Source organism: Aspergillus mulundensis, assembly GCF_003369625.1.
Source record: "Aspergillus mulundensis strain DSM 5745 chromosome Unknown scaffold_0, whole genome shotgun sequence".
In the NCBI taxonomy this organism is placed as follows: Eukaryota; Fungi; Ascomycota; class Eurotiomycetes; order Eurotiales; family Aspergillaceae; genus Aspergillus; species Aspergillus mulundensis.
Genome location: NW_020797888.1, coordinates 5,449,841 through 5,476,339, shown reverse-complemented (window position 1 = coordinate 5,476,339; position 26,499 = coordinate 5,449,841). Strand labels below are relative to the sequence as shown.

The 26,499-nt window shown below is 52.7% G+C and overlaps 11 protein-coding genes across 11 annotated transcripts; 6 read left to right on the top strand and 5 right to left on the bottom strand.

The window, feature by feature from the left end:
• Positions 1-802: 802 nt before the first annotated feature.
• Positions 803-3,416, top strand: creB (ubiquitin C-terminal hydrolase CreB; the record flags this gene model as incomplete). The annotated part of the gene is made up of 4 exons (XM_026743542.1): positions 803-838; positions 1,027-1,167; positions 1,223-1,236; positions 1,292-3,416. 4 exons carry the CDS (start codon positions 803-805, stop codon positions 3,414-3,416), a joined length of 2,316 nt encoding a protein of 771 aa, XP_026609387.1.
• Positions 3,417-5,322: 1,906 nt separating this feature from the next.
• Positions 5,323-7,178, top strand: DSM5745_01525 (dolichyl-P-Man:Man(7)GlcNAc(2)-PP-dolichol alpha-1,6-mannosyltransferase; the record flags this gene model as incomplete). Its single annotated transcript, XM_026743541.1, has 3 exons — positions 5,323-5,338; positions 5,392-5,670; positions 5,746-7,178. The coding sequence occupies 3 exons, from the start codon at positions 5,323-5,325 to the stop codon at positions 7,176-7,178; spliced, it is 1,728 nt and encodes a 575-aa protein (XP_026609386.1).
• A 173-nt stretch (positions 7,179-7,351) lies between these two features.
• On the bottom strand, positions 7,352-8,858 carry DSM5745_01524 (dynactin subunit 2; the record flags this gene model as incomplete). Its single annotated transcript, XM_026743540.1, has 3 exons — positions 7,352-8,650; positions 8,706-8,765; positions 8,820-8,858. 3 exons carry the CDS (start codon positions 8,856-8,858, stop codon positions 7,352-7,354), a joined length of 1,398 nt encoding a protein of 465 aa, XP_026609385.1.
• Positions 8,859-9,657: 799 nt separating this feature from the next.
• Positions 9,658-10,579, top strand: DSM5745_01523 (uncharacterized protein; the record flags this gene model as incomplete). Its single annotated transcript, XM_026743539.1, has 4 exons — positions 9,658-9,711; positions 9,822-9,863; positions 9,915-10,373; positions 10,439-10,579. The coding sequence occupies 4 exons, from the start codon at positions 9,658-9,660 to the stop codon at positions 10,577-10,579; spliced, it is 696 nt and encodes a 231-aa protein (XP_026609384.1).
• A 247-nt stretch (positions 10,580-10,826) lies between these two features.
• DSM5745_01522 (CoA-acylating methylmalonate-semialdehyde dehydrogenase) lies at positions 10,827-12,667 on the bottom strand (the record flags this gene model as incomplete). The annotated part of the gene is made up of 2 exons (XM_026743538.1): positions 10,827-11,881; positions 11,932-12,667. 2 exons carry the CDS (start codon positions 12,665-12,667, stop codon positions 10,827-10,829), a joined length of 1,791 nt encoding a protein of 596 aa, XP_026609383.1.
• A 1,010-nt stretch (positions 12,668-13,677) lies between these two features.
• Positions 13,678-15,579, bottom strand: clxA (calnexin; the record flags this gene model as incomplete). Its single annotated transcript, XM_026743537.1, has 5 exons — positions 13,678-14,172; positions 14,222-14,875; positions 14,925-15,055; positions 15,112-15,394; positions 15,457-15,579. 5 exons carry the CDS (start codon positions 15,577-15,579, stop codon positions 13,678-13,680), a joined length of 1,686 nt encoding a protein of 561 aa, XP_026609382.1.
• Positions 15,580-17,247: 1,668 nt separating this feature from the next.
• Positions 17,248-18,096, top strand: mde1 (methylthioribulose 1-phosphate dehydratase MDE1; the record flags this gene model as incomplete). Its single annotated transcript, XM_026743536.1, has 3 exons — positions 17,248-17,382; positions 17,454-17,929; positions 17,985-18,096. 3 exons carry the CDS (start codon positions 17,248-17,250, stop codon positions 18,094-18,096), a joined length of 723 nt encoding a protein of 240 aa, XP_026609381.1.
• A 511-nt stretch (positions 18,097-18,607) lies between these two features.
• Positions 18,608-20,593, top strand: DSM5745_01519 (sorting nexin 1; the record flags this gene model as incomplete). The annotated part of the gene is made up of 6 exons (XM_026743535.1): positions 18,608-18,641; positions 18,694-18,753; positions 18,823-19,301; positions 19,355-19,735; positions 19,784-20,386; positions 20,441-20,593. The coding sequence occupies 6 exons, from the start codon at positions 18,608-18,610 to the stop codon at positions 20,591-20,593; spliced, it is 1,710 nt and encodes a 569-aa protein (XP_026609380.1).
• A 334-nt stretch (positions 20,594-20,927) lies between these two features.
• On the bottom strand, positions 20,928-21,419 carry DSM5745_01518 (mitochondrial 54S ribosomal protein bL31m; the record flags this gene model as incomplete). The annotated part of the gene is made up of 1 exon (XM_026743534.1): positions 20,928-21,419. One exon carries the CDS (start codon positions 21,417-21,419, stop codon positions 20,928-20,930), a length of 492 nt encoding a protein of 163 aa, XP_026609379.1.
• Positions 21,420-21,798: 379 nt separating this feature from the next.
• Positions 21,799-22,778, top strand: DSM5745_01517 (flavin reductase family protein; the record flags this gene model as incomplete). The annotated part of the gene is made up of 2 exons (XM_026743533.1): positions 21,799-21,859; positions 21,910-22,778. 2 exons carry the CDS (start codon positions 21,799-21,801, stop codon positions 22,776-22,778), a joined length of 930 nt encoding a protein of 309 aa, XP_026609378.1.
• Positions 22,779-23,171: 393 nt separating this feature from the next.
• On the bottom strand, positions 23,172-26,292 carry DSM5745_01516 (putative ubiquitination network signaling protein; the record flags this gene model as incomplete). The annotated part of the gene is made up of 2 exons (XM_026743532.1): positions 23,172-24,502; positions 24,564-26,292. The coding sequence occupies 2 exons, from the start codon at positions 26,290-26,292 to the stop codon at positions 23,172-23,174; spliced, it is 3,060 nt and encodes a 1,019-aa protein (XP_026609377.1).
• Positions 26,293-26,499: the final 207 nt, after the last annotated feature.

Below are 26,499 nucleotides of genomic sequence, written 5' to 3'. Positions count from 1 at the left end.
GAGGGGGCTGTGTTAGCTGTTGGCAGTCGAGGGTGGGATGGAGGGAGACGGAGAGCTGTAATTACCTTACGATAAGAGAGATCAGAGCAGGTGCAAACAGCCGCCTCTCTCAAAGCCGGGACATGGCTTTCAATATTCTGGACTACTAAACGGCAAATGCAGTCAGTGAGATATCAGTAATTGGCTCTTCCCCTCATTTTGACGCTCTCGGACCCGTCCACCGTCGTCATCCAGATTACCGTTGTCTGTACGGAGAGAGCCCACCCGGCCTGGAGAGCCCGGAGGTACAGCGGCCTCGCCCCATCGTTCTCCTCCCTCTCCTCAATCAATCTCGCTCTGCCTCGTTTCTCCTCTCCTTCTGTCTCCGGCTCCTCCTCCGTTTCGAATTTCTGTCCTAATCTTCTCCCGCCTGGAACTCTTGCTCAGACTCAATCTCGCTCCTTCCTCGCTTCCTCAGTCGATCGGCCTATCGTCGTTGGATTCCGCCCTCTCGTTTCCGCCCCATATTCTTCCGTTCGCTCGCCCACTTCCCCAACCTTTGCTCGCCTAGTTCGTGAAATTCGTACACTGCTCGGGCTTCTCTTTGTCAGCCTCGGTCTCAACCTTGCCGTGTATCGCCCAATTCCTTGCGCCGCTTCCTCGACTCCTTCCTCCGCTTAGCCTCCAGCCGTCGCATACTTGAGCCGCCTGCAGGTTATCTAGGCAGCACTTGCACTGTTCAGCGAACTGGGTAGCGGCTTCTTTTCCCGCGCCGTCGCCAAATGACGGCGGTCACTACAAATCAAGAGAACCGGCGATAATCATGGGGTCGTTTTTGAGGACTTTCCGGAAAGATGCGGTAAGTGCATGTCCATGGCCGCCCTCGAGGCCTCGCCTATTTTTCCCTCTGCCCAGCCCTTGGTTCATTCGTTATCCACCGAGTGCGGTAGACCTGCTTCTCAGAACTCTCGGATGCGACGGGGGCTACGTATAGCTTGGATCCGGGTCCATCGCTGTCCTACTCGAGCAATGCTAATTCTCCGCTAGGGATCCGCCGCACCTTCAATTGGGGTACCTGCCCCAAAGAAGGAGCTCCAACCGCCTCCGATGACCCCGTTAGAGAAGATGCTTACTGAGCTTGGTCCTATCCGAGGGGATGGTAGTGACAAGTTCTTTGGAATGGAAAACGTAAGCGTCTATTAGAGTTTCCGCCTTGAGCCTTTACTGATCTCGCTCATAACAGTTCGGAAACACTTGGTAAGTGGCTACTTTGTAGTCGCGGCTCCTACATATCACTAACGAGCTATGGCAGTTATTGTAACTCGATACTGCAGTGTCTATATTATTCTGTCCCTTTCCGAGAAGCCGTTCTCAACTATCCCAAGCGAACACCAATCGAAGACTTAGAAACAGCACTCGCAAAGGCCCTGCGTTACCAGGATCCGAATGCACGCCAGGAAGCAGAGGCGTTAGCCGAGAAGCAGAAAGCCGCCAATTCCCCGCGGCCTGGCCAGCCTCCAAATCCCCAGCAAAAGCCAGAAGATAAAGATTCCCCGGAGTACAAGAAGAAGGTAGCTCTGCAGACGCTTCCTCTCCTCGAGACTGCCGATAATTCACCGAGCTACGGTATATCGGAATCATTATTTTCTTCGCTCAAGGACATATTTGAATCGGTCGTTGGGAGTCAATCGCGTATAGGAATAATCCGGCCGCAACATTTCTTGGAGGTGCTCCGTCGCGAAAATGAGATGTTCCGGACAGCCATGCATCAAGACGCTCACGAATTCCTCAACCTCTTGTTGAATGAAGTTGTTGTGGACGTGGAAAAAGCCGCAGCAAAACTACTGGAAAATCCCCTTCCTGGGAGTGAGGTTTCAGACGCCCTCATACCCTCGTCTAGCTCCGGTTCCAGAACGCCAAACACGACGCGGTGGGTTCACGAATTGTTCGAGGGTCTTCTGACCTCTGAAACACAATGTCTCACTTGTGAGAAGACGTCGCAGCGCGATGAAGTCTTTCTAGATCTTTCGGTGGATCTCGAGCAGCATTCTTCGGTTACTTCATGCTTGAGGAAGTTCTCGGCGGAGGAGATGCTATGTGAGAGAAACAAGTTTCATTGCGACAATTGTGGTGGACTCCAAGAAGCAGAGAAGAGGATGAAGATCAAGCGTTTGCCCCGAATCTTGGCTTTGCACCTCAAGCGTTTCAAGTATACTGAAGATCTTCAACGACTCCAGAAACTCTTCCATAGAGTTGTTTACCCATACCACCTCCGCCTCTTTAATACGACGGATGACGCCGAAGACCCCGATCGCCTTTACGAGTTGTACGCGGTTGTCGTGCATATTGGCGGTGGGCCATATCATGGGCACTATGTTTCTATCATCAAAACTGAGGATAGAGGGTGGCTGCTTTTTGATGATGAAATGGTAGAACCTGTGGATAAGAGCTATGTGCGCAACTTCTTCGGCGACAAGCCGGGCTTGGCCTGCGCATATGTGCTGTTTTACCAGGAGACAACTATGGAGGCAGTGATGAAGGAACAGGAGCAGGAGAACATGGAGCCGCCCGTGGAAGTGAATGCTTCCACCCTTAAGCAGAACGGTTTTGCGAGCTCGGCCACACTTGCTCACGCTCAAAGTGCCTCTCAGTTCCCAACTTATGAAGAGCATGACCGCTTTACGGGCTTGAAGCGAGCCCCAACCGCACCCCAGCTATCAACACATCTTGAACACACTACCACGGACTCGGAAAGCCTACCCTCTCCGGCTCCCGTCTCTACGCCTCTTACTTCATTGCCTCCTATACCACCAATTCCTGAGACACCCCCAACCCCGCTAACATCTCGAAAGAGCGATTTACAATCCAAAAAAGAACGAGTCAAAGAGGAGAAAGAGCGAGAGAAAGAGCGGAAGGCCGCCGAGAAAGACTTGGAGAAACAGCGTCGAAAAGAGATAGAGACAAGGTTCAAAGAGAGGCAACGACGCGAAGACGACGAGTTGAAGGCAGCTCTTGAAGCAAGCAAGGCAACGAAAGAAGACGAGGATCGACGCAATCACACCGAGAATGGTTCAACCAAGAGGGCAGCCGGCGGTCTTGGTCGATTCAGAAGTCTTAGCCAGCGATTAAGCAGCAAAGAAAGTCGGACATCTCTGTCCAAAATACCACCGCTGCCAAACGGAAACCACGCCTTAAGCAAAGTCCCAGATGAGCCTGAGCAAGATCACCCAATGTCACCAGCGCCGTCTGAGCCCCCATCACGACCAGCATCACAGCCATTGAACGACCATCTCATACGTTCTCCAAGGGCTGAGAGCCCTGCAGTATCATCGAGCGAACAAGAACCCATCAAGCACTCAAAACACGAACGATCGAGTCATGGCAAGTGGCGAAGTTTCAGTCTTAGAAAGAAGTCATTCAATATTCTCTCATCATGAGCCTCGGTCGTTTCTCTCCAGCCTGGCCCCTCCCCATTTTCCCCTCCTCCTGTGCACATACCATACGCCGCCGTACATATATTCTTGATGTATCATCAGTTTTCCTTCCTTTCTCTTCACAGCTGGATTTGAGCACCCATAGCAAGGCCTGCTGTGGTAGCTGTCCGGTTCATGTGTTACTTCCCTCCCTTTTTCTTGGACATGGGTTGCATCTACTTCATCTCGCGGCATTTGACTCGCATATTGATCTAGCAGATCTTCGTTAAGGTTACTTTCGTTTCTTTCATCTTCCTCTTGATCCATCTATTTGTGATATCCGTGTCTGGGTCACACAGCTCGGCGAATATGGCGTTTGGGACAATTTCCATCTTTTCCTACCGCTTTTCTTGGTTGTCTCTTCGAATTCATGCTCGCAAGCTTTTATTCATGAAGTTATGGAGGCATGCTACATTACAGTACCTACCAGCTCGATTGTCTGGACCAGGGAAAAGATATCATTGTTATACTCATGAGAAGCAAAAGAGTTACATCAGACTGTACATTTCAGAGGCTAAAACTCATATGGAGTACATGCCGCATTCTGCGTTTCTGGTTACCTTATCACCTTCCTTCAGCTTGGGGATGTAATGTGGGTAGGGAAGACGGTGTACAACCAAGACTGAAAACATATGGTTACTTGCATTTACGAGTGTCCTTTTAATAAGTCTAGTTCATAGCTCAGATCAGACAGAAATATAATGAAGACGTTCATAATCATATCATAATACATCCAGATAATGCGCTAAGAACAGATAGTATGGAGAAGATTATGGACCACCGCGTCATGGCACGTCGCAAGACTACTTGGCTTGCCCATTCCCAGCTTTAACGGCACCTCTAGGAAAGCTCTACTCGTATCCCGGCAGTAAGGCGACATTCGTCGCGTAAGCAGATGCCTCTTTTCTCCGGCTTTGGTGCCCCCATCCCCATCCCCATCCCACAAATGCGCAACGAACCCAAAATAGCTTTGGCGGCAGCCATTCGATGCAATGGAGAATGACGCAGATGTGTCAGTAATTATACAGTGTAATGCGATGCGCTAGTTTTGTTCCTCGTCTCGTCTATCCATTGCGGCGAATGGCGAGAATATGAATATCAAACACAAAAAGGAGAAAGCGATGATGGCGTGTCGAATGGGTATTTCTCGATCATCCGAGGATAAGTTCGTAGACGATGATTATCGTATTGATCACGATTAGGGGTACTGAATTGTTTTCCACGTGTTAGCTTCTCATGCATGTTCCCGGCCATAGGTAGCGGATCGCAAGAGGCCCCTCATATTCCCCCTCAACGAGATAAGAGAGCTAGGGAGTAGAACTAGTGGTATAAGAGAGATAAATCACGTACTCCGCATCACAGTCCGCACACTGGCGATCAAGTTTATTGTCTTCGCTTTCACGCTCGTGCTGTCGTATGTAGCGCCGAAGGCAGGGTCGGCTGCTTGTCGGCCCCATCCGACTAAGAGAAGAAATCATTAGTGTCGGCAATCGAGTATGTCTTGTAGAGGAAATTATGCGTACTCCGTGCGAGGAAGCGGTCTTCGGAGAGGATTGCGATGGAGTTGGTTATGAGGATTATTACTGCGGAGAAGAGCGTATTAGTTGCGGGCCTCGATTAATGGGGAGAGCGAGTGGTCGCGAACCGTAGACGAGTCTTCCGAGGCCGAAGAACGACATTGTGAATGTGATTGTATGTTTCGAACTTGTCGTGGGTTGTTGGAAGGGAGAGAGGTGAGTCTGGTGGGCTAGATCGGAGGAGGTGATGGTGAAGCTGCCAGATCGACTTGACTGACGGCATACCTACTTCCGAGAGGGCTCCGCTCGGACTTTCTTACAACCATCAACAACTGCGTTGTCCGCGGCGCACAATGTTGCGGGATGCTGGTAAAGTTGTTAATTACTCTACTTGGTTCATGCGAATACTAATTCATGTCCAGGATACCTGTTGCTGCTCGCTTCTATCCCGGCGCTGGTCCTCCTGCATCTGACGATCGCTCCATACACCAAAGTAGAGGAATCGTTTCACATTCAGGCCATCCACGACATCGAAACGTATGGGATCCCTACGCGCAATGTCAAGGATACCCTACAGGCCGAGTACGACCATTTTACATTCCCCGGGGCTGTTCCTCGGACGTTCGCCGGTGCTATCGCTCTCTCCGGGCTTTCGTCGCCGATTATCTGGTTGAAGCATGATATTGACCGGCAGTTCGTAGGTAGGTGGCTTTCGAGAAGGATTTACCCTTGATTACTTACTGACTGATGTTGCGCATTAGCTCGGGCAATTTTAGGCTTGTTCAATGCTCTCTCACTCCTCTACTTTGCGAGCGGCTTGCGACGCGCGGCCGGGAAGACCGCCGCTGTCTGGTACCTCTTGTTCCAGGCCAGCCAATTCCATGTTCTATTTTACGCATCGCGGACGTTGTCCAATATGTTCGCCTTTAGCATGACTACATTTGCTCTGGCATCTCTTCTTCCAGAGCCCGTGAGCTTAACCACATACCGCAAGCGGGGCAAGATAGCCCTATACCTCATCACAATCGCGGGCATCGTCTTCCGCGCTGAACTGGCGCTCTTCCTGGCAACGCATACTCTCTTCCTTCTTGCGACAGGCCGCATCAGTATTCAGCGTGAAATTATTCCTGCGGGCATTTTGGGTCTCCTCCTCGGCCTATCCATAACCCTGCCCGTCGACTCTTTCTTCTGGCAGAAGTACCCCCTTTGGCCAGAGCTCGCAGCGTTCAAGTTCAATGTCGTCGCTGGTCAGGCATCAGAATGGGGCACACACTCATGGCATTACTACTTCACTAATGCTCTGCCGCGTCTCCTGATGAACCCCCTAACCTACCTCATCGGTATCCCCGTATCCCTCCTCCAACCCGCGACCCGGCGCATAGCCGCATCAATCCTCGTCCCGTCGTTCGCCTACATCGCCATCTACTCCGCGCAGCCTCACAAGGAATGGCGCTTCATCGTCTACGCAATCCCACCCTTAACGGCCACCGCGGCCATCGGCACCTCCTACATCTGGACGCACAGGACTAAGTCCCTCATCTACCGTTTCCTGTCCCTGGGAATGATTATAGCAACCCTGGCCTCATTCATACTCTCATCATTCGTCCTCCTCCCAGCCTCGTCAGCAAACTACCCCGGCGCACATGCCCTCAACACCCTCCACGATTATGTCCTCAGCGCAGCACCCAAAACAGCAGACAAACCAGTCCCCATCTCCGTACATCTAGGGAATCTCGCCTGCCAAACAGGCGTGACCCGCTTCCTCCAACTCCCCAACAACCAGTACAATATGTCCGATCTTCCAGTATCATTTACATACGACAAATCCCCATCCCCATCATCCCTCACCGCAAAACAAACCTTCTGGTCCCGCTTCGACTACGTCCTCCTCGAACCAGCCGAAGCAGAATCCCTCCTTTCGCTCTCCGGTTCGTCGACCGAGTACGCTCATTCGCAGAGCTACGCATGGGAAACCGTAGACTCAGTGACGGGGTTTGCGGGACTGCGCGTTGTTAAGCCTGGTGAAGAAGCGAGGGGGGATATTGAGGAAAAGATTCTGGTTTGGGTCTTTGGAGTAAATGCGAGTGAATGGGGCATTTTGGGCCTTTGGAGAGGCCTCAAGGAGGAGCTTAGGAGCAGGGTTACGAGGGGTTGGTGGGTTGAGATCCGGATGGAGGAGAGAATTAGGATCTTGGAGAGGGTGCGGTAGGTTGTGGTAATTGGGTTTTTGTTTCTTTTGCGCTGCACTGAGTAGCACGCTTCAATAGCATTACTTCCATGTAAATATGTAGCAGTACCAGGAACGACCTGCATTTCTCTTTCTGCCACATTACTGTAATCTATCACTGGGTATCCGCGTCAATTATGCTATGCTATATTAATTCAATTTCCGCTCTCCAGCTTCTCCATCCTCTTCTCGAGATCCCTAACCCAGGGCTCAACGAGCTCAATGTTACTCTTCAGCGCTGCCTCGCCCTGGCCCATCTTCTCCTCGACAGCCTTCAGGCCCTCCCGCCACTGCTCAATCTCACTCGCCATATCAGCCTGGCGCTTCTCCAGCTCGTCCAGCGATTCAGAGGCTTGAGCGGCCCCTGCGTGGATAGCGCGGAGGGAGCGTAGACGCTCAAGAACACTGGGGAGAATCGGGTGAAGGGATTGAATGGTTGGAAGTGTGGCGTATAGAGCCTGGATCTTTGTAGCTTGTTCGTCACGCTGAGCGGCTTGCTCGGGCTCAATGGGTGATGAGAAGTCAGATGCTGTGCGGTGGCGGGAGGTCTGGGCGGCCTTCGCTGAGTCAAGGGCGCGCTTGCGGGCTGATGCTAGGGCCTCGGCGTCTGTTGTGAGTTTCCTGACCCGGGTGGAGAGCATTTCGAGGTGTGGTGTTGTGACGGTTGTTGAGGCGGCGGCAGAGGTGGTCGGCACAGCGGGGATAGGGCTCGGTCCGACGAGGAGAGTCATGAGGGTTGAGAGGCGGGAGGTGAGGTGGTCGAGAGCTGGGAGAACTGGTTGAAGGGGAGGATCTGAGGATGCTTCGGAGATGAAGGGGTTCGAGGAGGTGGATATGCCCATTGCGGATTCAATGAGAGCAAGTCGGGTGTCGAAGCTTGCGGCGTGGGAAAGGATGCCGGCGGCGGGTGCGGCAGTTTCAGCCTCATTGCTTGCGGCTTTGGTCTGAACTGCATCGGCTTCAGATACCTGTGTTGAGGGGGCTGATGCAAGCTTCTGGGATAACAAAGCGGCTGCTGAATGAAGCTGGGATGCACCCCGTGATGAGGCGTAGAGGTTATCCAGTGCCTGACTGAGCTTCTCAACACCGTCATCTAGCGTTTTCTTCGCCTCATCAGGGGCAGTGTCGGACTCCATCGTCTCCGGTCTCTGGGACGCCGCCATCTCATCCTTCAGTTCCTCCACCTCGCGCTGTAGTCGCGCCAGTTTTCTTTCCAGGCTCTCGGTCTCGCCATCGCTGTCTTCGCCATCCGCAAGTTGGCTCCTTCGCTGCTTACTCTTGCTCCGGTATGACTTTCGTTTCGTAGCGATGCTGTCTGAGAAGTTCACGTGGCGGGCGTCGACCGTAGCTCCGAGAAAATGATTGCGCGCTTCGTCCGCATTGACAGGGTCCCGGTCAATATCGGGATCGGAACCAGCGTCGCCCGCATTTGATGCTGTGCGAATCGTCGCTGTCTGCGCTGATATCAGAAAATGGTCTCAATTGGAAGGCTGGTGCAGTTTTAAATACCGGGACGGTGGAGGCTTCGTCTGTTAGATCGGGGGTCTCGTAAATATCGGGAGCGAGGTCCTGGGCAGGTTAGCCGGAGCTGGTCAACGAGGATTGATTAATTCAGAGGCGTACCAGGTCCGGAAGACCGGCATATTTCTTATTGAAAGCCATGGCTCAAGCAATGGGGGATGTTGTTTCGTTGTAGCGGTGTTTGGTTGTTTGGTCTCTTACTCCAGACCACGTGAAAGGGGAAGTTCGATGCCTTGGTGCCTGGGGCCAGTGACTCCACTCTCGGATGAGGGGTCGCAGTGGCACAGCTACCTTCCATAGGTACACAGCACTTTATAGACTAAAATCTTCTAAACATACACGCTGCTCAAGTGGTAGAACCTTGTTCTGTTACACTGGCGCTACTCTTGATAGCTATCACATGCAGTCAGCGAGGTTCATTCTGTCCCAACAAGCAATCTACTACGGAGCATCTGCGTGTATACAAACCCAAGAGAATTATACTCACTTGCTTAGCAGACTCGTGTATGTCGAACTTTCTATGGATTTGGTCTAAGCACTACACTCGATTGAAGCTTCCTTAAAACGTTGATTAAAGGTCAGGGTATGGGGACCACATGCACGCCCGACCAGCCTGCCTCGGTCTCGAAGCGGCGGGATCTTCGTCCTAACCTCAGAACAAGCGGAGTAACAAGATCAACAACTGCGGAGACGTAATCACATTCGCCGACCACTGTTACTTGATCCCTGTGCGCGACGTGAAACTGCAAGGATACACCTAGCTCAGACACCGGGGCATATAAAGCAAGCTCACCGACCAGTTCCGCTTGACTGACAATTGTGACACTGATTCCCCTCCCCCACTTCGATATTCGGACTCCCCTTCGACGTACATACCACGACATCCAGCTCTCCTTATCCCAACTGCACCTTCCAGTCAGCTCTCATTCAGGCTGTCAAGATGGCTACCCCCAAGGATATTACCTTCGAAAACTACAATGGCAGCTGGTCAATGGTACGTTGACCTCCGGATCCGCCGTCGCTCCCCGCTGCCCCCGAATTACACTACACTACCCCCCAAAGCATCGACATGAATAACTGCAAATACTGACAATGCCATAACAGGACCGCACCATCTCCGACCCTACCGACCCTGTCCTTGCCATGGTACGCCTCTCCCTCCCACCCGACCACGCCCCTCTACTAACCCCCAACCAGCAAGGCCTAAGCTGGTTCATGCGCACAACCCTCGCCTGGGTAACCGTCACGCTAAACACAAAGCAATACCCGGACCCCGAGCACCCAACCGACAAAACAATCCAGCACATTGACGTCGAGAACGTCGTGACGCGCGGACTGCAGGGGACCAGCGAAGCGCGCGTAACAGACTGGAAGCGCCGCGAGCACAGCGACGCGATCTTCGGCACAGTCAAGGGCCAGTCGCGGTTCATCCGCGGGTCTGCAAAAGACGGCGGTAAAGTGAGGCCCGACGTGGAGGTGCAGACTAAGATCCAGGACGAGAAGATCGGGCGCTTTTTGCGCGGTGAGATTACGGAGAATGGGAGTGAGGTTGAGGGGTTCTTGGTTGATTCTGTTGGGGAGGGGTTTGGGGAGGGGGAGGGCCTTTGGTTGCAGAGTTGGGTGGAGAGTGTGGATTCGACCTGGACGGCTGAGCAGGTATTCATTCCATCTTTCTTGTGATGTTGGTGTTGATGAGGTGTTGTGGCTAATCTGTTTTCTAGGTTTGGGGCTTCGAGACAATTAATGGCGAGCGCTATCATACACGTCGGGTAGTCTGTGCCAACAACGGGGAGTACGTCCTGGCCAGGCTTGTGTACACTTTTGTTCCTCTACGGGACGACGAGGAGGACATGGCTTACTAGATTGGGACGGTTCAATATCTATAGCGTAGATAGAAGCACCCTCTAGAAGGCGAAATCTGATGGAGTTGTACCCGGTTAGAAAATGCAACAGTTATTCACAATGGGAAAGACAGAAGTCATATAATAAATTAAATCATGGTATTCGCCAACAATAACTACAAATAGAGTATATAACAGAAGCAATCCAATCATCATCATCAGAACCGAAACCGAATCACTTAAACTTATCATTCGTCAACTTTTTAGCTTAAGAATGAGTAGGCATCACAACATGAGCCTTGGTGCTGACAGCATCCTCAGCGCGCCACAAGCTCGTCACGGTCTTCTGCTGAGTGTAGAACTGAAGACCAGGCTTGCCGTAGAAAGTGTTGGCACCACCACCAGCAATACTCTTCTTGTTACCGGTGAAAGAAAACATGGGCAGCGGGACGGGGATGGGGACGTTGATGCCGACCTGGCCGGCTTCAATATCCTTCTGAAACTTGGAGGCCGTGGGGCCAGAGCGGGTGAAAATAGCGGCACCGTTTCCGTATTCGTTCTTGTTAATGAGCTCGATGGCGTCGTCGAGAGTCTCGACTTCCAGGCAGACAAGGACAGGGCCGAAGATCTCCTGCTTGTAGCACTTCATCTCGGGAGTGACACCGGTGATAATGGTAGGACCGACGAAGTTGCCGTTAGGGTACTTCTCGGGCTTGTAGCCTCTTCCGTCAAGGAGGATAGTGGCGCCCTCCTCTTCAGCGCTGGCGATCAGGTCCTCGATACGCTTCTTGCTCTCGGGGCTGATGACAGGGCCAAGGTCTGCACCCTCTTCGAAGCCTCCGTTGACGTTCAGGGCCTTGGCGCGCTCTGCCATCTCAGGAAGCCACTCCTTGGTCTCGCCGACTGTGACGAGTGTGCTGAGCGCCATGCAACGCTGACCAGCAGCACCGAAGGCAGCCCCAACAATGGCATTGAGTGTCTGGTTCTTGTTTGCGTCGGGAAGCACGGCGGCGTGGTTCTTGGCACCTAGGTTGGCCTGTACACGCTTGCCATTGGCGGATCCACGGCTGTAAATGTACTCTCCAGCACGATTACCACCGACGAAGCTGATGGCCTTGATCTCAGGAGCGTCGAGGATGAAGTCGACTGTCTTGGCAGATCCGTGGATGATGTTGATAACACCAGGAGGAAAGCCTGCTTCCTTGGCAAGCTCAGCGAGGATCATGGCTGCTCCAGGGTCACGCTCGGAAGGCTTCATGACCAGGGTGTTTCCGGTGATGGTAGCAACAGGGATACACCAGAGAGGAATCATGGCAGGAAAGTCTGTACACTCGTTAGTGCCTACCACCAGAAGACGATAATCAGAAACATACTAAAAGGGCAGATAGCAGCAACAACTCCAAGGGGCTCCCTGTAGCTCCTAGTCTCCATGTCCTTTGCGACTTCCAGCACTTCACCGGTGATCTGGGTGGTAATACCACACGCAGTCTCAGCGACCTGCAGACCACGAAGGACATCACCCTTGGCATCCGCAAAGGTCTTGCCCTGCTCGAGAGTGATCGACGCAGCCAGACGATCCCAGTGAGCACGAATCAAGTTGACAAACTTGAACATAATCTGCTGCCTAGCCATGATACTTGTAGCCCTCCATGCTGGGAAAGCCTTTTGGGCGGACTCGACAGCAGCGCGGAGTTCCTCATCGGTACTCTGGGGCACACGAGTGACGAGATTGTTGGTGGCTGGGTCATACAGATCGATCCAGGTGCTCGCCTTGGAAGGCAAGAACTCATTGTCAAGGAAGTTGGTAGTATCGATTGGGTTGGTAATGGCCTCATGGCTCGTCGGGTATTCGGTGGCGGTGCTAGCCGCGGATGTAGTTGCGGGGGCGAGTTGTTGAGCAGTAGCGTGAAGTCTGCGTCGGGCAGCCATGGAGCCGACTGATGGTGTTTGTGATGCTAGCGAGCGAGAGGAAGACAGGGAAGAGGTTGAAAGAGAGCGCGATGCGGACGCTGCAGCAGCCCTGGCGGGTGAGATGCCGGCCACCGTCGTGCGGGGAGACGCAGCGCGGAGAGCGGGGATGGACCGGGTAAGAGACCGACGGGCGGCCATGGTGAAAGACAGGGAAAGGGGAGACGTGAGTGAATCGAGAGGAGACGTGAGATGGTCTTCAAAATGGAAAGAGGCCGGAAGAGAACAACGGAAGTCCTGGTAAGAAGCTTGAAGGGGGATGGGATGGCAACGACGGTCAAGGGAGAGTTATATGTGCCTGTGTCGCGGTACGTTATCCGACGGTATCCCCAGCCCGAGGGAAACCACTTGATTTGATAAGAATCTCGGCGATTGCAGCCAATCACAGCATTGATTGCTTTAGGAAGGCGATTCCTCACAATCATTACCCCGGAATCAGTCACTGGTCAAGCCCTCTGGCGGCGTCTGGCCTCTCAGATACATGGTCGGAATTTTGAGAATCTGGTGCCCATAATCCGATGACCAGGGCTGAGCTTGTCTACTCTGGTTCCTTTGCCTCCTAATCCGATGTGTCAATGGGGTTCATCTCTCGGTCGAAAGCCAATCTCCAAGTTGGGGTAACCCCGATATCGCATATCGCTCTGGGAATCTTGAGGACACTGACACACTCTATAAAACTCCTAACCAACAGATCTGAACTTCGCCCTGGAACAAGACGCCAAGTCAGCACAAATACAACCCCGGTCATACAGCAAAGTGTGGTTACATTTCTCCGAGTACCCCTAAGCCAAGTATACGGATGTGCTTGTCGGTACTCCATGCATCCCGACTCTCGTCGACGATCTTCATCAAATCTTCAGTTGCATCGTGACACGATAGACGTTTGATTGCTAATTTGATGGCTAGTGCTAAATCACTAATAAGGTATCTGCGTTGGTCTGGTCCCAGGATGCAGTCGAAAGCCGGAAGCTCGCTGATCAAAATTCATGGTACATATAATTCATTCTCATAGAAATATCATGTGGAGGGGGCAGAATCTTTGAAAGATACTGCAACAGCTATGAGCAGGAGGGGGGAATAAATGCTTGTTATGCATGCCGTGCCTAAAGTTTTTTGTCTGCCATAGTAGGCATTTTCCTCGTGCAACGATCTTACTCCGCAGACGATCGGGTGTTGCGCTTAGTGGCTCCGCCCTTGACAGTTTCCGCGGCGGAACTGACAGCCTCACTGGCCTTCTCCTTGGTAGCCTTGGCGGCCTCCTTACCCTTCTTGACAGGGGCAGGGGCGGGGCTGCTGGCTCCAATGGCGCCAACAATGATGAGGATCATGGTCACAAGAAGGGCACCCAGGCCACCGGCAACTTCAGGGACCTGCTTGACAGCGTTGATAGGGTCTTCCTTGGCAAGCCCAACGAACTGGTCAACCTTCTCACGGACAAAGGTGACGGGGTCCTCCTTGAAGCTAACGGTAGTGCCAGCCGGCTTGTCCTCCTTCTTGGGCTTCGAAGCTTCCTCCTCAGCCTCCTCGATGGGGCGCTTGACGTCAAAGGTCTCCTTGCGGAGCTTCTCAGCATCCTCAACGGAGTGTCCAATGTAGATGTTGTCGAACAGAATGTCGTTCTGCATGGTCCAGATCTCAAAGCCAATCTAGGAGAGTTAGTAGTGCTCTTTGAAGCCAGGGGAAGAGGGGTCGTACAGCGCCAAGGGGCTCGAAGTTAGAGGGGGTCTTGTCCTCAAAGTACTCAGGGTTGGCGATCTTGCGGGGAGCCCAGGGTCCCTTGTAGGCAGGGTTGTCAATCAGAGGCGCAGTCCACTTGCCCTTGTAGGCAGGGTTCTTGATCATGGGAGGAGACCAGGGGCCACATCCGGAGGCTTCGCTGCACTTGGGGTTGGGGACAGTTGGGGGAATCCAGTCACCGTCTTCCTCATCATCCCAGTCCTCGGGCTTCTCGGCCTCGGGGTCAGGAATGCTGTTGGGCTCATCCTCCAGCCAGTCATCAGGCTTTTCGGCAGCCTCGTCAACAATTTCGAAGGGAGCCTCCTCATCCCAGTCTTCGGGCTTGGTGGCTTCAGGGTCGGGGATCTTGGCCTCGTCGACCCAGGTGTCGGGCTTCTTGTCCTTGGGGTCATCAATCTCCTTCTCGGGGTTGACGGCGGGGGTGAAGTCCTCAAGAAGAGTGCCGTTCTTAACGGCAGAGCCGTCAATGAGGATCTGGAAGGACTGGTCGGGGCGGACGATAAGGGTGTAAAGAGAGCTGAGCTTGCTGGTACGGGCAGCAGGAGGAGCCTTCAGGTGCTTCTCCTCGTATTCGCCGGTCTTGGGGTTCTTGTGGCGGAAGATGAAGTGGACCTGTAAACAGTAAGCAGATGTCAACGGACAGGTGAAACACTGATCGTACCTTGTTGGTAGCACCGCACTTGTCGGGACCAAACATGATCACGTAGGGAGTAGTGTTGGAGAACTCCTCAGACAGAGCCTTCTTGTTGTCCTGAAGGAGCTTCATGTAGGCACCACCGCAGACCAGGGAGTCTTTTGAGGATAGTATTAGCACCGCGTTGGCCTCAAATTAGAGGAAGAATACTCACTTTGCGGCTTGACCTCATACTGGACAACGAGAGTCTTGTCCTTGTTGTCGATCTTCTTGGGGAACTTGGAGGAGATGGCGTGGTGGGCCGCAACGTTCTTGACAACCAGACCCTTGTCTCCTTCGATACCTTTGAAGACAGATGGTTCCTCAACGGACCATTCACCAACGTAGGCCCAGTCCTCCTCCGACTTGGAGTCTTCCTTCTTGGCGTGCGAAGGAGTCCATCGCGATTGCCAGTCGTCCGTGAATTGTTCTAGGAAGGGAGCCTCAAGGCTTGTGGGCTATAAGGGACGAAAGTCAGCAAACGGGGAACATCAAGCCAACAAACACAGAGAGAACTGACCGTGAAAGTAGGTCTCTCCACGACCGAGGAAGCATCAGCAGCAGATTCCTCCTCGGCATGGGCGTAGCCCATAAGAGAGGCCGAGGAGACCAAGGCGGAAGTAAGAGCTGTGTTGAGACGCATGGTGAAAGGCAGAAAACAAACAAGCAAGCGTTCGGCAATTGGCCCTCCGTGGAGGTAAAGGAAGGGCGGCTTCAAGTCGAGCTGGAACAGCGCAGAAGAGGACAAAGGGAGAAAGGAAGAGAGAGGTTGGGGAGAGAACCGCAGTCAGTCATATAAAGCAATGAAGCTGTTAAGTTCAAGGTGGCCTCTTCCCGCCGCCTTCCGCTCAATCGGGTTAGTGCAGCTTCTCCAATGTTCTGTCGGCACGGGCTAGACATTCACCTATTGTTCCGAACTCCGCCAAGGGTACGGAGTACAACTGTGATTGTCTTCTTGTGCTATCACTAATATGCTACTCTGATCTTGCCTACAACATAAAACTACCTACCTTCACGAAAATGGTTCTCAATGGCTGGTGCTGTGAAAGCTGGGGAAAGGTCATGGAGTAGATTACGGGGAAAGCTCAGGCGACTGGTCTCGACTTTTGTTTTGATTAGAACAACCTCACGGTTCATATCATTGATGCTGGTCCACAGTTTCCTTGGTTGTTTTCCTTTCAATGACCCCGCTATCAGACTACCAGCTTCAGCAGGTACGGAGTATAGGTTTACATATCGTTCTTTGCGGGCATAAAAACGGCATAATTGCATCATACAGCAAACTACAGCCAATTAATTGATTAGAGCGACATGCTTGATTAACCAGAGAACAAGAGAGGTGCAAGAACGGAGCATTCCAATTGGTCTGGCTGATAATGTTAAGGCGACAAGTGGGGTCTCCGATTTGCAATCGCGGATAATTTTTATAGCGGCATTTGTACGTAGGTCCCGTCATTTTTGGGGCGCAGGCTTTAATGCCGGGAGTAATGCGCGTGGCGCGGAAGGCTAACCTGGCCAAATTAGGAAATAGGGCGTAGCTCTATTTCTCTATAGAATAAGGCCTTTAATAGGAAGGCGTTGTATATCTATAGTAAGAACTAATTACTAATTCTCTAAGTCAGAGTTCTAAGTTGAACTTGGTGTTTTATGCGTTATGTGACTGGCCGCCGCCTTGGCGCGGGGCTAGTTCGGCGCCGAAGTCTCTTTGTGAGGCGGCCTTAGGCCACTATGCGTCATGTGACTGGCCGCCGTACCCTGGCCTAATTAGGAAATAGGGCATAGCTTTATTTCTTTGCAGAATAAGGCCTTTAAGTAGTATTTAAGAATTCTAGAACTAAGGGGGCTGCGCCCCCTTAAACCCCCCTAGCTCTGCGAGGCAGATATATATATTTATGGCAGAGCTGGGAAAGAAAACGCGGTAAGAAGAGATCATGTGATTACCGTCGCGAAGTTGGAGCGGTGAGAAGGTCATGTGATTGCCTTTTTTTCTGGCCAATCAGCTTCATTCCTTTTGGCCAATCAGCGTCATTCTGCCGTTTTACATGATCCCTAATAAAGCTCACGTGACTGGGAGCCGGGACCTACGATTATCATGCGCTTAGGCCTCCACTTCGTTTCGGCCACGCGCAATAACCCCTCCATCCCTCATCCTCCGGTTGACTCTCATATTATTCTCTTTTCATTCGCTCCCGTGTCTGGAGCAAGGCGCAGAGCCATAAAACTTCAAAGAGCTCTCGCTGCAAGTGACAGTCATCTTAATTCACGGTAACCTACTACACCCATAACCTCTGCAATCCGCCATCGCATCACGATGTGTCAAGACATCCAGCATCAGAACAATGACCATCTGGTCCAGTCCAACGATCCAGAGCACCCGTCCAACCTCATCCCTGAGCTTTGCCGAAAGTTCTACAACTGGGGCTGGGTTACTGGTACTGGCGGTGGTGTGAGTACCTGTCGCATTCCGCATGCGCCTTGGTTACCTTTCCAACTCATCGGGCTGACTATCTCGACTAGACCTCAATTCGCCATGGAGAGCACGTCTTCATTGCCCCTTCTGGTGTTCAAAAGGAGTTGATGCAACCTCACAACATCTTCGTCCTGCAGTACCCCACCCCCAAGTATCCTCCCTCTGAGCGCAAGTACATCCGCAAGCCTCTCGATCTGAAGCCCTCCGCCTGCACCCCGCTGTTCCTAGCTGCATTTGAGCGCGGCGCGGGCTGCTGCATTCACACACACTCCCAATGGGCGGTCCTGGTAACCCTCCTGGTTGAGCGTGAGAAGGGCCCCGAAGGCTGCTTTGAAATCAGCAACATCGAGCAGATCAAGGGTATCCCCAAGGGCCCGGGTAAGGGCATGCTAGGGTTCTTCGACACTCTCAAGATTCCGATCATCGAAAACACTGCCTTTGAGGAGGATCTTACCGAAAGCTTGGAGAAGGCTATGGATGCCTATCCGGACACCTACGCTGTGCTCGTCAGGAGACACGGAATGTGAGTTGCCCTGGCACCATATTCTAAGTGTATAAAGGGCTAATGTGTGATGTAGCTACGTCTGGGGCGACAATGTCGCAAAGGCAAAGACCCAATGCGAGAGTCTGGACTACTTATTCCAGCTGGCTGTTGAGATGCACAAGCTTGGTATCCCATGGGTCAAATAAACAGCGAACAATCTGCTGACCTCGCGATTATTCACGGAGTTATGAGGAGAATATGAGTGTTGAAACTTTGTATGTAGCGTGTGCATAGAATTCTACGATTTTGATGATATCATGCCCTGAAGCCTAGCCACGTGCAAGAATATATAACCCGCTTAAGGCTCAAAGTTAAACAAGGCTTTGCTACAATTCAGCAGCCTTGAGCTCCAGATGTGCTTGTTATAGCGAAGATGGCCAAGATCAGTGAACATCTGAGAATAAGATCAGAAAATGTAAAATTGCATTCTCTCCCAAGTAGATGAATAGGCGCGAAAGGTGATGCCTCGAGCTTAGCGGGGAAGCCCACTAGTTGCGGGCGGTGTTGAACCAATCTGGCCTGCTTGGATCTCCGACTCTCCAACTCCAACCCGCACCAGATCCCATTTGCTTTCCGATCTCAATCATACAGTTTGTCGGATTCTTGATTTTCTAGACTTGTACTATATACCCTTTGTTTTTCCAATTCCAATCAGCCATGGACTTGGACGGCGGAGACTCACCATGGGGCGGTAGGCACCGACAGTCACCGTACAGTCGCATCATAGCTAACCCGATATGCAGATGTGCCCTCGCAATCGGCCAGCAACGTCAGTGCGTCACGGCCTAAAACTGAAGGAACCGGTATGCTCTCATCAAGGTCAAAACACTGTTCGAGCTATGTATGCTAACTCAATCACCCTGCGCACGCAGCCCAAGATCAATCCACACAGCAAGAGGCTCCCCGTTCGACGGTACGACGAGGACCCCGAGGCAGGGGCAAGATTACTGCACAAGCAACGAAGCTCGAAGCGGTCGACGACGCGATTGATCCGCTGGGTCCGCTTGGCGACAAACCTACTGAAAGCAGCCCGACTGGCCTTGAACAAGCCCCCGTGCCGCCTCAGAAGGAGGCTTTCGCGAGCCGCAATGCGCGCCCGACCTCATCCACATCTCAAGCATCCAGCGGGGCCGGTATGATGGACTCAGTGAATCTGGAGGAGGATGGCACGGGCTTTAGGAACCCTCCACCGGTGCAGCCGCCAAGTGACCTGGAAGGCTCCAAGAGACAACAACAACCAAGCGTCAGCGTGGAGAAAGCTGCTCATCCTACCTTTGAAATCTCCGTCGGCGACCCGCACAAAGTTGGCGATCTGACTAGTAGCCACATCGTGTACCAGGTTAGGACCAAGGTAGGCCATCATTCTCCGCTGGACTCGGAGGGATCGAGCTGACTTTGGTACAGACTACATCGAAAGCTTATAGGCAAACAGAATTCACTGTTAGCCGGCGTTACCGCGATTTCCTCTGGCTTTACAATTCTTTGCACAGTAACAACCCCGGTGTGGTCGTGCCTCCACCCCCCGAGAAGCAGGCAGTAGGCCGGTTTGATACCAACTTCGTGGAGTCAAGAAGAGCTGCCCTTGAGCGCATGCTGAACAAGATTGCCGCCCACCCTATCCTCCAACATGATGGCGACCTTAAGATCTTCCTCGAGAGCGAGGCTTTCAACGTTGATGTCAAGAACAAGGAGAACAGGGAGCCAGACCTTGGTCAGAGCAAGGGTATGTTCAGCTCATTTGGAATTAGCGTTGGCGGCGGCGGAAAGTTCATCGAGCACGACGATGTGAGTTACAGAACTACATGTTGAGCTCTCGTGCTAATGGTGATAAAGTGGTTCCATGACCGAAAGATTTACCTTGATGCCCTTGAGAACCAACTCAAGGCATTGATGAAGGCTATCGACACGGTTGTGGCCCAGCGAAAGGGCCTTTCAGAAGCTGCGGGTGAATTCTCAACCTCAATACAATCACTAGCTGCCGTCGAGTTGTCTCCTGTTCTCTCTGGTCCCCTGTACGGATTATCGGACCTACAGCTACGTATCAAAGAACTGTATGACCGTCAAGCACAGCAGGATGTGCTGACCCTCGGAATCACAATCGATGAATATCTTCGCCTGATCGGTAGCGTCAAGACAGCGTTCTCTCAGAGGCAGAAGGCCTACCACAGCTGGCATAACGCTGAATCAGAACTACAGAAACGCAAGCACAGTCAAGAGAAGCTTCTTCGACAAGGGAAATCCCAGCAAGACCGCCTGAACCAAGCCAATGCAGACGTGGCTGATGCCGAAAGGAGGGTCCATCAGGCGCGGCTGCTGTTCGAGGACATGGGAAGGTTGATGCGTAACGAGCTGCAGAGGTTCGAGAAGGAGAAGGTGGAAGACTTCAAGTCTGGCGTGGAGACATTCTTAGAAAGTGCCGTAGAAGCTCAAAAGGAGGTTAGTAATCCTAAAACCGCTGAGCAGAAACGAGGACTTGGCTAACTTGCGCAGTTGATTGAGCTATGGGAAACATTCCTGCTGCAGTTGGATGCAGGCGAGGATGGCAACCCATTCTATCCCGCAGATGAACACAACGCGCCTGCGGAATCAGCTCCAGAGGCTCCATCTGAAACCGGGACAGTGTCGGCATCTGAAGAGGCATAAGGTCGTTTTTCTCCTTGCTCTGTACAAAAAACAAGCAGCGGATATCCCTCATCGTTTCTCTTTCCGTCTACTCGCGTGTACGCTATCATGATATTTATGCTATGGCGAATTCTGTGTGCGCAATCCATCTTCATCTAAATAGTCGTGACACTCCATATTCCAAAGTTCCTAATGCAAGGTATGCTGTACCGGCTACCGCAAAAATTTGAATATGATGTATAAATTCTGATAATGCTATAATACTGTACAAAAGCCTAGAATACAACCCAGCCAGATAAAACAGTAAACAGGGAATGGATATCTTCCTGTCACGCAATCACATCACTTCCGCAATCTATTTCTTCTTCTTCCCAGACTCAGCCTCCTCCTGCCCAAACGAACTAATCAGATCCAACAAATTATCCTCCTCCTCCTCAGCCTCCTTCGCCGCCGCTTTCCTAGCCTCCTCCTTCTCCTTCTCCCCCTCAACACCCTCCTCAGCCGCAGGAGCAGTCGCATCCCAGTTCCGTCCGAACTTCGCTCGGAACGCAGCCAGGCGCCCGGCCTCGTCGTCCTCCATGTTCCTCAACTTATTGCTGGTCGGGTTCCACATGAGCGAGTTGCGCGTGTCCCTTGTTGACCGGTACACGGGGAGAGGGCTGGTCGTGCGGTGCGTGAATGTGCTGCCGTCGGAGAGCGTGATGAGCTGTGTGAATGTGTAGGGGCGCTTCGGGCGGCGGAGAAGCGTAGCGTGTCGGCATTGTGTGCAGATGAAGGTTGTGGCTGTGGTTCCTTGTGAGATGATAGGTGAGGCCGCGGTGCGGCGGAGGGTGGTGTGGAGGGACATTGTTCGCGGGGACGGTACTCGGTTCGCCTGTTTGGTTTTTTTATATGGTGTTCGTTCAAATCGAGTTGTTTGGATATGTGGAATGAGATTGCCGGGTTTCGAGACCGTCCGGATGCGATTGGATTGGGTGCGCTTCCTTCTAGATGCTTGTATGGGCTATCGACACTCCGGAGAGAAATCTGGTCGGAACCGGATCAGCATTCATCCCGAACATTTTCTAAGGCCCGGAGCGCCATACTTCCTCCGAGACAGCACGAATCGATATGACGCAGCCAGAATGTTAGTGTGATTGAATTTGTCGCTTTCTCATGATGTCTACTTGGGATCTGGACTGGTTATTATCGAGCATTTCTTTAGCCCTTGGGTCCGTCTTGTCGGGATGAAGCTCCTCCACCCTCGGGCTCTACTAGCTGCCTCGCGGAGCGTGAGGTCATGTAGAGGTTCGTTTGTCAACGCCTGGATTCGAGAATGATGCTGACCCGATAACCAGAAAGCGGACACATATATACAAAACCTCAACACTCAATATCCTCACAATACCTATTACAGCAATGCCGCTCCCGAGCTTTCACCACCAAGTCATCTCCGGCGGCGACCCCATCATCAACCACGGACTCCAACCAAGATGAGCAACCCTCCCTCTCAACGCAAGTCCGCCTCCTCATGCGCCGAGCCCCCTACCCCGTCGCTATAATCACCTCTACCGATCCAAACCCGCCAACCGCTTCCCCACCGCCCACACCCACAGCCACACCCTCCTCCAGCTACACCTCCCAGTTCCGCGGCATGACAGTCTCCTCCTTCAACACCGTAACACTCACGCCGCAACCCGTAATCTCATTCAATGTGCGCCGCCCCTCCGAAACACTGCACGCTCTGTTATCGTCCGGTCGATTCCTGGTACACCTGCTGGCAACTAATCAAGCGACCGCCAGCCTGGCGCGGGACTTTGCACGCGGGAACCAGAATCTTGCGCTGGGGGAGGGCATGTTTGAGTTTGTGGGGGTGAAGCCTTCATCTACTGCTTCCGAGACTGGGACAGAGATTGTTGGTGCTAAAGAGGGCGAGGGCCCTTCAATACCGCCTCTGCCGATGCTTCGGCAGAGGAAAAGTACCGACACGTCTAGGTCCGGACCGGGGTCGGAGTCTAACCTCTTCCCGTTTATATTCGAGTGTCGACTTCTCCCGGAGAGCGTAGTCGATGTCTACGACCATACTATTGTCGTCGGAACGATTGTCCGGGCAATCACCAGCTCCAGCGCTGGCTCCACCTGTGGCAATGCTGAGATTCCGTCGGAGGATCTGTGCTTGACATATGCGAACACCAAGTTCTGGGAGATAGGAAAGGAGGTGGTATAATCATCAGAATCTAGACCATCGAGCAGTCGGCTATGACTCCAGTGTATTATAGATAGAGGAGACCATTTTGAACTACGTGATGAACTACTAGGATAGACATGTAAGTCAAGAGAAGAGCAGCAAGTGTATATAGCGAGGCGACAGAACCAAAATCTTTTCTTTCGGCAAAAAAAACTATCAGATGTGACTCGACGCAACGAGCACAATATCTATAGACCATTGGCGATGGGAAGCTATATAACCACAACCAGAACCACGACTCACGGACGTTCCGAATCATGTCCGAGGACCAAATATGAACAGACGGGCGAGGGCTAAAGAACCAATCTCCAATATTTCTTCTTCGCTGAAATACAGCACTTGATCGACTTGGCTGGCATCTCCCCCTTCCACTCAGTTGCCTTTGTCACCATCACGGGCGGAGCTAGGGCTGCCGCTACCGCTGCCGCTTCCTCCGCTTCCTCCGCTTCCTCCGCTACCAGTTTCGCTTGTACGGCTGGCAACTCGTTGGAAGGGGCTGGAGATGGGACGCAGGCCTGACGGACCGTTGAGGGGCATGCTGTCGGATCCAGAACCACGTCTCTTCTCGTTGCCGAGCTCGAAGGGGTCAACGCCAAAGGGAACTCGGCGGCTCGTCGTTACATCTGGGAAGTCAGGCCCGTAGAGGCTGCTGCGGGCGGATCGGTTCGAGAACGAACGGTCACGGTAGATGAAGTCGGGATCGAGGAAAGAGGCTGCGTTGCCGAATGGCGAGCTGGAGAAGGGGTTGTAGGACGGAGCGGCGATTGGGCTAGTCGGATGAGACGGAGCAGTTCCGATTGGAGACGCATAGTGCTGCAGTGGACTGGACTTGAGCGAAGGGAAGCTCTGTCCGAGTAGGGTGCGGTGACTTGGCATATTGGTCGCCAGTGTGCTCAAAGGCACGCTGGGCGCGTCGGTAAAGGCACTCGTACCAGGCAGCTCGCCTTCAGGGGTGAGGGGAGCGGGTTCCATGAGTAGCTGCTGCTGGAGGGCTTGTTCGACGGCGGTACACTGCTGCCACAGCGCACTGGTGCGCGCTTGGTAGTCCTGCACTGACTGGGAAATGCTCGCAAATTGTTCGTTGAAACTCAACTCCAACTTGGACTGATCCTGTTCCCTAGCAAATTGCTCGGCAGCACGGCGCTCTCGCTCGTTGAGGCCTTGTGCATTGGCGGAGATAATCCGTTCGTACTGCTCATTCACTCTGGTTCGGCGACCCTGGAGACGTTCGCGCCTTTGCGCGGCGGAATTCAACTCGGACTCCAACGACGACAAATCGCGAGCATTGGCGGTTCGCGTAGCGGTTATTTCTGCCTTGGCCGACTTGAGCAGTTCCAATTCCCGTTCGTACTTGGCCTTTTGCTCAACCCATTCCTGATACTCCTCGTCCGGAACATTGCCCATGGTGTCGATTTGGCTGTCGAGAGCCGCGGTGGCCTCCTCGGTTTGTTTGATGTTCCTTTCCAGCTGGAGAGAGCGCTGCTTCTGCCTGTTTTCATCCGTACCGCTCTGAAGACGATTGGTGTAGTTGTCCAGCTCCTTCTTGATCTTCGAGATAGCAAGCTTGTGATCGTTTTTGGCCTTGCGGAGTCGAGTGCGCTTTTCGTTCAATTTCGCCTCGGCATTGATGATGGAGTTCTTCAAGGTGGTGGTTGGAGAAGACGGTCGATACGAGGGTTGCGGAGGGGTTGGAACCGAGTTGGCTGTAGAAGCGAGACATTAGACTGTATCGAGACAGATTGGAAAAGCAAAGGATTAGCTTACCTTGTTCTGCGTCATTGGCCGGAGGGGTCTTGACACTCATGGCACAAATCTCCTCATCGGTATCGCTTTTGACAAAAGAGCATGTGTAGGCACAATTAGGAGCGAGGCCGGAGATCTCGCCTCGCCAATAAATTGTATTAGACGCCTTCGAAGAATCATGCTCTTTAGTGATGATAGCCGTTGCCCATGGCGCTCCATTGACGCAGACGTAGAATGGTTCCGTATCCTCCCGGGTTGCACGTCCGGATTCATAAGCACCTGACGTGGAATGGTCGTCCGAAGATGCAAAATCGCCAGCTGCGAACTTGATCGTCGAACTATCCACATATGTAATCCAAACAAGTCCATCATCTAAAGAGACGCCCTGAAGATCGTCCTCCGTTGTTGCAAGTCCTCTAGTAGTTTTCGACAAGGCCCTGGAATGTTCATACTCCCTCATAACCGTCACCTTTGTGCTTGCGAGTGCAGCCCAGAAAGGTTGGCGGCTCCGAACTTGATTTGCCTGCCTTCGTCGCTTTTTTGCCGAAATCAAACGATCCCTACCATCCTTATGCGTCGTGTTGATAATCTGGCCGTCGGGGCCGAGATAGGATGAGACGCTGGCCGCTGACTCAAACGCCGAATCGATCTGAGTCTGGGAGCCGGCAGATGCTTCCGTATCCACACGCTTCCCTGACCGGGACGGAGTCGGGGTCCTATTCTTAGTCATTGATCGTCTCGCCATTGCAGTGCCCGCCTGGGCCAAAATATGTACAGCAAGCAAGCTCCGGATCCAACTTGGGGATGATTGCGATTCGGTGCGCTTGAACTCGGCGGGCATAAGGTAAGAATAATGCGATAGTAAATCGGGGCTGATGATTTTGGCCGAAACGAGATGGCCAACAACAAAATCCTGTATCCCTCTGCTGCGGATAAGATGCAGAATCAAAACAATACCGACACATAGTGCGTTAACACCTCCATTTTTCCCTGCACCCCCACCGCCCAAGGTTATGGCAACTTGGACATGAGCCAAGTCGAGAGCGAAATTTTGAGCCCATGTCCACATAAAAAGACCCCAGACAAGCAGGCAGAAACCGTCCATCGCAATCATCGTCCCGAGTGAGGGGGTCCCGGCGGGACCCTGAAAGATATCGAAGTTGGAGGTAAAGGAACCAGACGCGGTACCGCTAGGAGGCATAAAAGTCAAGGACGCAAACAAGAATTGGACCAGAGTAAGGACCATAGGCGGAAGCTGCAGCAGGAAAATCAGAATGGCAATGGTGTCGTACATCGGGCACGATCTGAGAATGGTGGATGCCAACTGAAACGGGTTCACGGACGCATTCGAAGTTGTCCGCTTGGCCCCAGTGACCGACTTATCCGTACGACGTGAAGCCTGGCCGGCAAGTCCACCGTTCGGCACCACGCCAGCATTCGTCTGCCCGTAAGACATATCAGCATTCCCCTTCGCATACCCGCCCAGCTGATTACGTCCGTTGTTGTCCGCTTTCGAGTTATCGGTCGCCCCGTTACACTTGGCGACGGTCGCGGTTGATTGGTCTCCAGAACGATGCGATGGCCAGTCGACCTGCGAAGATGGACCAGTTTCGGATCCAGCGGCGCTGTTATAAGTCGTGTTTAGATGACCATTTGACTTTTGTTTGTTCGGCTTCTTCCCAGAACCGCCGCTGCCATGGTCTTGCCGATTGCTATGACTCTTCCTAGCCGTAGCCGATGAACGTGGCATGGACGAGTGAACCCAACAACCAGGTCCGAGTCGGCTTGGCGGATAGCAGCCAAGGACTTGGACCAGGTGGAAAATGAAGTCGAAGACAGTTCCAAAAAAGTGCGCGGGGAAGGGCGGGAGAGGGATTGGACGAGATTCGAGGCCCGGGTCTCTGCTGTAAAATGAATGACAAGGGAGGGAAGTAGCGTGAGAAAACACGCAAATGAA